At 53.4% G+C, this 7,512-nt stretch overlaps 1 protein-coding gene across 1 annotated transcript; it reads left to right on the top strand.

Moving 5' to 3' along the window:
* Positions 1-524: 524 nt before the first annotated feature.
* On the top strand, positions 525-5,339 carry TSPAN1 (tetraspanin 1). The gene is made up of 8 exons (XM_010984684.3): positions 525-658; positions 1,110-1,174; positions 3,546-3,752; positions 3,965-4,039; positions 4,149-4,247; positions 4,329-4,481; positions 4,586-4,669; positions 4,834-5,339. Exons 2-8 carry the CDS (start codon positions 1,118-1,120, stop codon positions 4,879-4,881), a joined length of 723 nt encoding a protein of 240 aa, XP_010982986.1. The 5' UTR covers positions 525-658; positions 1,110-1,117; the 3' UTR covers positions 4,882-5,339.
* The last annotated feature ends 2,173 nt before the right edge of the window (positions 5,340-7,512 follow it).

Here is a 7,512-nt window from a genome sequence, read left to right as displayed (position 1 = left end):
ATGTGTGGGCATGCTTGTGTAAGTGTGTGTGAGTGTGTGTGTGTGAGAGAGAAAGAGACTTTATGTACCTCAGATGTTGCTCTGTTGTCTATTGCTGTAAACAGAGTTCAGTGTGTGTGTGTGTGTGTGTGTGTATTAGTGAGCACTAGGAGGTGTTTATGTGTGTGTCTGTGTGTGAATGTGTAGCTTGGGCAGATGTGTGTGCCTGTGAGCACATAGGGTGTGTGTGAATGTATCAGCAGATGCAAGGGAAGAAGCATCTGCACATTACTGTGGTGATGGGCACACGGTTCTTGGGGGTCACCTGGCTCACCCCCCAGGCCTCTCTCTCCTTCAGACCAGGAAGGGCGTCACCCTAGGTTGGCGTTGCCAGGTGATGGCCAGCTGCAGCGGTGTCTGTGGGGGATGGAGCACCAGGCAGCAGAGGGCAGCAGGGGCAGGAGGAGGCTGACTGGCTGTGGGTGGGGCGGGGGGGGGCGGGCCGGGCGGGCTGAAGAAGGCCTTTAAAGCGCCTGCCCCGCCCACAGGTGAGCAGTGCTGTGAGCGCCAGCTCCGTCTCCCTGCCTGCCCACTCAGTGGCAGTTCCCTGGAGCTGTTGCCCCCTCTGGAGCCTCAGCAGATCCTTCTTTCAGAACTCACTACTGAGAGCCCTGAACAGGTGATGGCACAGTGTAGAAACTATCCTGTGAAGTGAAATCAATCTGGAAACAGGTTTCAGGAGCTGGAAGGGCCATGGGGAGGATCCTGGAAATGTCTAGGACTGGTTTGGGGTCGGGGGGTGTCCAGGATATACAGGTTTCAGGGAAGGGCATTGAGTGACGCTTTTGTGTGGGAGTCAGGCTTGGGGTGCCAGTGGAGGAATCTGGGGTGTTAGGATTTCAGAGTGTCAGGTGTTGGTAGAGGACCTGGGCAGCACAGAGGGATAGGGGTGTCAGCATCGGAACTGGGAAAAGTCCTTAGGTATCAGAGTCCAGATGCAGGGAAACTTGGTGATCTGAGGCCAGGATGCTGGAGTCTGGTGTACCAGTCTGCAAATACCAGAGCCAGCTCAGGTTGAAGGCAGGTGGTGTGGGGGCCTAGGTCCTAACTCATACATGTTTGCCTCCCAGGAGCCACCATGCAGTGCTTCAGCTTCATTAAGACCATCATGATCATCTTCAATATGCTCATCTTTGTAAGTACAGGGGTTTGGGCTCTTTGGGGATTCCCTATAGGAGTGGGTCTCAATCTGAGCAGAGCTCAAATTGGGGAATAGGAGATTGCTATGCCCAGACTCTGTCCTGCAACCTTCCCCTTACGATGAGGTGTGGTACTGATGTCTCCCCAAATGCTGACTCCTCACCCCAGTAGCAGCCTGGCTGCCACACCATCCCTTCCCTTCCAGGAAGCTTCAACTCAGGCTTAGAGCAGGGCAGGGTAAGCTAACAGGCACTGGGACCCCAGTGAGGAAAAGGGGTTTGCCCAAGGTCACCTAGTGTAGAAGGAAATTCAGTGGTCTCTGTATGGTGGGGAGCCAAATGGAGAGAAGGCCCAGAGACATTAGACCAGAGGGTCAGCTGCAAGCAGCCTTTATTCATTCAACAAACGCTTAAGGCTCTGTGCTGAGGGCTAGGGTCACAGGCGAGTAAGCCCTTTCTTTGACCTCAGGGATCTCAGGTCCAGAAGGCCAGAGAGGCAGAGAGTTGTGACAAAGTATATGTGGTCTTAACATAGGGGCTATAGGAGCCCATAGGAGGAGCCTGAACCCTTCCTGGTCAGAGAAAACGTCTTGGAGGAAATAGCTGAGGCTGGGAATTTGCACTGGGTGAGGGCGTTGTAAAGCATGCAGAAAGGCCCAGAGGCAGTGAAATCAGATATTGTTCAGAAAACCCGGAACAGAATGTATATGGCGTGTTTCAGGAAGCTGAGCAATGAGGCATGAACCCTGGAGATGGTGGTAGAGACGGGGAGAAATGGACAAAGTAGACAAAGAACAAAGCCTTTGGATGGCAGCTGAGTGATCGAAGGAGGGGCAAGGGAGACAGAGGTCTTGGAGATGGTGACCAGGTCTCTGGCAGGAGCAACCTGAGGGATTTCCCACAGGCAGCTGTGTACCCACTGGGGTTGCTGCTCAGGTCGGACATGGGTATTTAACAGTCATGTGCCCATAGATGGTCACTGAAGCTATGGGAGGGGTGAGAGCACTCAGGAAGAGTGAACTCCAGGAAACCCAGCTTATAAGGGTTATGCAGGAATGGCCACCAGGAAGCAAATGGAGAAAGAGCAGGAGGAAGCAAACCATGAGAGCGAGATGTCAGAGAAGTCGAGGAGGATATGGCCCGTGACCAAGCACAGGATGTCACCAGAGACCTTAGAGCCACATGAGAGTCGGTTGGAGTGAATGAAAGGTGAGGAAGTGGAGACATGAAGTGTAGATGAATTTGGAGAAATTGGGCTGGGGGTGAGTAAACTCTGTGACTCTGATGTGGTCTGTGCCTCGGGCTGCCTCTGGCTTCAGAGAACTAGCCTTTATCCAGGTATTTTAGGAAGGCAACCAGATCCCAGAGACTTGAAGAGCAGGGGCTGTGGCCTGAGAGGGTTAAAGGCAAATCCGGTTAGGTTTCTGGCCTCTGTTGCCCAGGCCTGGCCAGACTGGGCAGGGCAATCCTCAGACTCCTTGAAATCTGACCCTGTAGGCTAGAAGCCCAGTTGTCTGTCCTTGGGCAAACATGCCTGGGATCCAGCCACAGTCTGCCACCTCACTGCTGATTACAGCCTCAGTTTCTGTAGCCAGAGTGGGGACTGGGCACCAGAGTGGGGGTCAGTCTGATTCATCCACTGAAGCTCTGGATCTGCAAGGCTTTGCTCTGAGAGCTGTGGGAACTGGGCAGTACCCTCATCCCCAGTCTAGGTCTCAGGAGTTCCTCTGAGGTAGGGGTTGGTTGGGCCAGGGAGCCTCTAAGAGCTCTGGCTGTACTCCCTCTCTGATGCCTCGTGCCTCAGTTTCCACTTGTGTGGCAAGGAGAGGGCTAGGCTGGTCATGGCGGGGAGCCAAATGGGGCCTTAGGGTGGATATCCCTTCTTACCACCGCCCTCTCCAAGGTTGGGAGGAGGTGTAAACCTCAGCCACACCTCTGTTGCTATGGTGACTGTTGAGCTTGCTCAATGCTACCACACCCCTGTTTCTGCCTATCGGAGGACAGAGGTGTTCCAGGCACCTGTAGCCCAGAAAAGAAATGGGGGGGCTGGGAGGTGTTCACCTGCTTGTTTTCACTCCTAGCTATGTGGCAGGACCCTGGCAGCTGTGCCCCTCCCCCTACTCTGTGGCTATTTCTAGAATCCCTGATCCCATTTATATCTGCCTAGGTGTGCAGCCTGGTGCTGGCTATAGATGTCCCAGCTCCCACCTTTCTGACTCTAAAGGTTGTTTTTTCTCCCTACAGGATGAGTTTTTAAACTCCATAGCCAATTAGGGGGAAGTTTCTCATCTCCCATCTTCCTGACTTAACTGTGTGGTAGGGAGCTGCTTTACAGCACTGTTTCAGAGTCTGCCTGTCTGTCCCCAGCTGTGTGGTGCGGCCCTGTTGGCAGTGGGCATTTGGGTGTCAGTCGATGGATCATCCTTCCTGAAGATCTTCGGGCCACTGTCATCCAGTGCCATGCAGTTTGTCAACGTGGGCTACTTCCTCATTGCAGCTGGCGCTGTGCTCTTTGCTCTTGGCTTCCTGGGCTGCTATGGCGCCCATACTGAGAGCAAATGTGCGCTCATGTTGGTATGTCAAATCCAGCTCCACAAGCCTGTAATCAAGGCCCAGGATTCCCTTACCCTTGATGCCAGGCCCTGGGGATCCCCAAACCCTGCTCTAGACTCCAGGGGCCTCAGCAAAGGGAGCCCCTGCCTTGTTTTCATGGGGGGATGGGTTAGGGCAAGGAAGGCATGAGGGACTGTCTCTCTCTAAAACTCAGATCCCTCTTCCCCACTCAGTTCTTCTTCATCCTCCTCCTCATCTTCATTGCTGAGGTTGCAGCTGCTGTGGTCGCTTTGGTGTACACCACAATGGTGAGGAGTAGGGATGGGATAGGGGGACAACTGGGCAAAGCCCTAGAAGTGTGCTGTGGCCCAAGCACACTTTTCTGCCAGGCCCTAAACACTAGCCTTCCCCACCCAGGCTGAGAACTTCCTGACGCTGCTGATAGTGCCCACCATCAAGAAGGACTATGGTTCCCAGAAGGACTTCACCCAAGTGTGGAATTCCACCATGGATGGGGTAAGGTGGGCTGGGGAGATTTCGGAGGCAAGGAGAAAGAAGCGAGGCCCCACTGACTCCCCCTCTTCTCCTCATCTGCAGCTCAAGTGCTGTGGCTTCAACAACTACACGGATTTTGAGGGCTCTCCCTATGTAACAGAGAACGACGCCTTTCCCCCATACTGTTGCTTTAACAGAACTTTCACGGTCATGGAATCCTGCACCAGAGAGAAGGCTGAGTACATGAATGTAGAGGTATGGGCTGGCCTGGAAGTTTGGGGGCTGCTTTAATGGCCTCAGAGCACTGAATGAGGGTGGGAGCAGCTGCTGACTATAGATGCTGTCTCTCCTCCCCCAAGGGCTGCTTCCATCAGCTTCTGTATGAGATCAGAACCAATGCAGTCACTGTGGGTGGTGTGGCAGCTGGAATTGGGGCCTTGGAGGTAAGGGGTTGAGGAGGAGGTTGGGGCAGGAAATCCCCACTGGGTCAGGGCTATCTCTGAGGCCTCTCTGGAAGAGCTTCAAGCTGGGTGTCTGTAGGGCAGGAGACTAAATCCTCAGGACCCTGATCATGTCTCCACATCTCTCCTTGTTCTTTCCTTACCAGTTGGCTGCCATGATTGTGTCCATGTATCTGTACTGCAATCAGAAATAAGTCTGCTTCTGCCTCCGCCACTGCTGCCATCATATAGGAACTGGGAAGAGGCACCGTGCCAAGAGGCAGTGATCAGGGTGGGGACAGGATCTAATATTGTCACTTGGGCTGAAGTGGGCCTCTTCTTGCTCCTCTGGACTCACAGCTAAAGAGGCACCACCACCTTCAGCCTGTGCCTGACCTTTCCTTCCGTTGGTGGGTTTGGGGTCCGCCTATTCCAGAGCCTCTGAGGTAGCCAGTCCTGTTGCCCATTCCTCCAGTCTGTCCCTTAAACCCAGGATACCACCTCAGGCCAAGAGGGAGGGGGCTCTTGATAATCCCAGTACTCTGGGGGGGGGGGGGATTAAAGAAAGGCACCTTATAGCACAAGCACACGCAAAATCAGCAGTCACCGGGCGGATGTGTAGAAGGCACTTCAGAACCCATAAACCCATTAAAATGTTTCCATTTGGACTCTTTTTGTGTATCCTGTGGGCCTGTTGACTCAGAAGTCCCCTGGAAAAGTAGTAGAAGGGAAGTAGCATGGAGGTGGGTGGCTATTTCTCACCTCCGTTTGGATTCCAGGCCTAGGAGGGAGCCTAACAAGAATGGCCAAGAGGACACTGAGGGAGGAGGTTGGGGCTGGTCCAGTCAGCTGTCCTATAATGTGGGAGGGCTTTGGCCTGAAACTATCCCCTCCAGGGTAGGGGCACTGGACTGGAAAGCTATGAAAATAACCAGCTTGTGTCCAAGTGGGGGTAGGGAGACCAGAAACATTGCCAAGGCAATGGAAGAGGGCCATTCCTTACACTCTGGGAAGCCCTCCAGAGGCCCCCCATCAGGGATCCAAGCTGCCCATCCTTTCTACACAGGAACAGCCCCACACCTTTCCCTGCTTTGGGGATTTCAGAAAGAATTTCACTTACTCTTTTTTTTTTTTTGAAATTCACTTACACTTGATCTTGGTCATCCAGTGCTACACTATTTAGTCTTACCCAACCCCACACTCCAGAAAGGGCCTAGAAAGGCCAAGTGCCTTGTTCCAGGCTCCAATCTTCCATGAGGAGTGGAGCCTGGGTTTGGGTCCAGGCTATAAGACTCCAGAGCCTGGAGGGGTCCTAATGACATGGCGACAGACTAACTTTTAGGCCAGAATGTCCCAGACATAGATCTGATTGCTGCAGGAGTGACAGCGCTGAGGGAGGCTATGGCCAGAGGATACTCTGTCCACTACCAAGCAAAGCCTAACCTGGCAAACCAGTCCTCCTTGCCTCCCTTTGACCCCTGGTTCCCTCTTTCCAGGTTTTATTATGTCAGCCCAGAACCATCACCCCTTGCTGAGTCCAAAAGGGAACACTCAGCCAGCATCACAGTGTCTGAGGGCTGGTCTGTAAGGTCCAGATGAGGAGCCTGCGGGGCACTTGGGCAAGGAATGCAATTTGCCCCATCCTCCCTTCACCACCTTACTGTGCTTCCCACACTACTCTACCCTAGGTGCCTATACGGAGGCTACGAGGGATTTGTTTGCCCAGGGCGGGCCTTCTCCACCTTGTTATAGGCGAGTTGCTCCTCAGCCTGGCTGTTGGGGCACCTCAAGCAGTATATCTAGCTCCAGCAAACACTGAAGGCATCAGGGTGGCGAGAAACGTCCAAACCACACTACCCGTGCCATCGCGGAGCAGGGCTCCAGGCACCCACTGGGGAGGCAGGGGCAGAGAGCCAGTTGAAGGGCGGATCTCCAGCCAGTTCCTGCCTACCTGGCCAAGGAGCTCATCAGGCTCACTTTGCAAGGGCTCTGCAGGCAGACCCCTTCTCAAAGGGTGAGTACTACACTCACCCTGCTGACCCAAAGTCTGTCACAGATCCCTTAAATGTCATGCCCCCTGCCTTAGGCTATCTCAACAACTTCCTCTGGACAATGCCAGCCATTTTCCGATGCTTGCATGACTGTCTAACTCAGATCTTCCTAAACAATTTGGGTCATTGGTTGGGTAAGAATCTCATGAAAATGACAGCTTTCTCCAAAAAACTGCCCAGATAGGGAATCTGCCTATAAAGTACCCTAAGGGCCACAGACATCCTTGTTCTTATGTCTCCATCCACAGCCCAGTCCCCACTTCCTGAATGATGTTGTCTCACCCACTTCCTTCCACCCCCACTATACTCACCTGCTCTCCATCACCCCACCCCCCACATCCCCAAGTATCCCTTTTTGCCCTCTTTTGCTCCATTTTGGGAGATAGGTGCCCTGACCCAGATAAGCTAAACAGGAAACAGCCTGATGGTTAAACTGTGGGAAAGGGGTGTGTGGTGGCTGCTGTGAGCTCAGCCCCAGGTAGGGTGTGGCAAAGGCCAGGCTCAGTTGTCCTAGGATGGAGCCTTGGTAAAATACTTGGACTTTTGAGACTTGGGCATCCCCTTGTGGCCAAATGGACCCAAATGTAACATAATCCTGTGGAGGACAGTAAAGAAAACTCATCATTTATCATGACCATTCTCTCTCCACCCATCTCTCTCCCTCTCTCTTTCTCTCTCTCTCCCTCCCTCCCTCCCTCTCTCCCTCTCCCTCTCTCTCTCTCTCTCTCTCTCTCTCTCGCACACACACACACACACACACACACACACACACACACAACCACAAGACACGTCCCC

Source organism: Camelus dromedarius, chromosome 14 (genome assembly GCF_036321535.1).
Source record: "Camelus dromedarius isolate mCamDro1 chromosome 14, mCamDro1.pat, whole genome shotgun sequence".
Classification (NCBI taxonomy): Eukaryota; Metazoa; Chordata; class Mammalia; order Artiodactyla; family Camelidae; genus Camelus; species Camelus dromedarius.
Note: the sequence above shows the minus strand (reverse complement) of the source record. Positions and strands in the feature narration are given on the sequence as shown.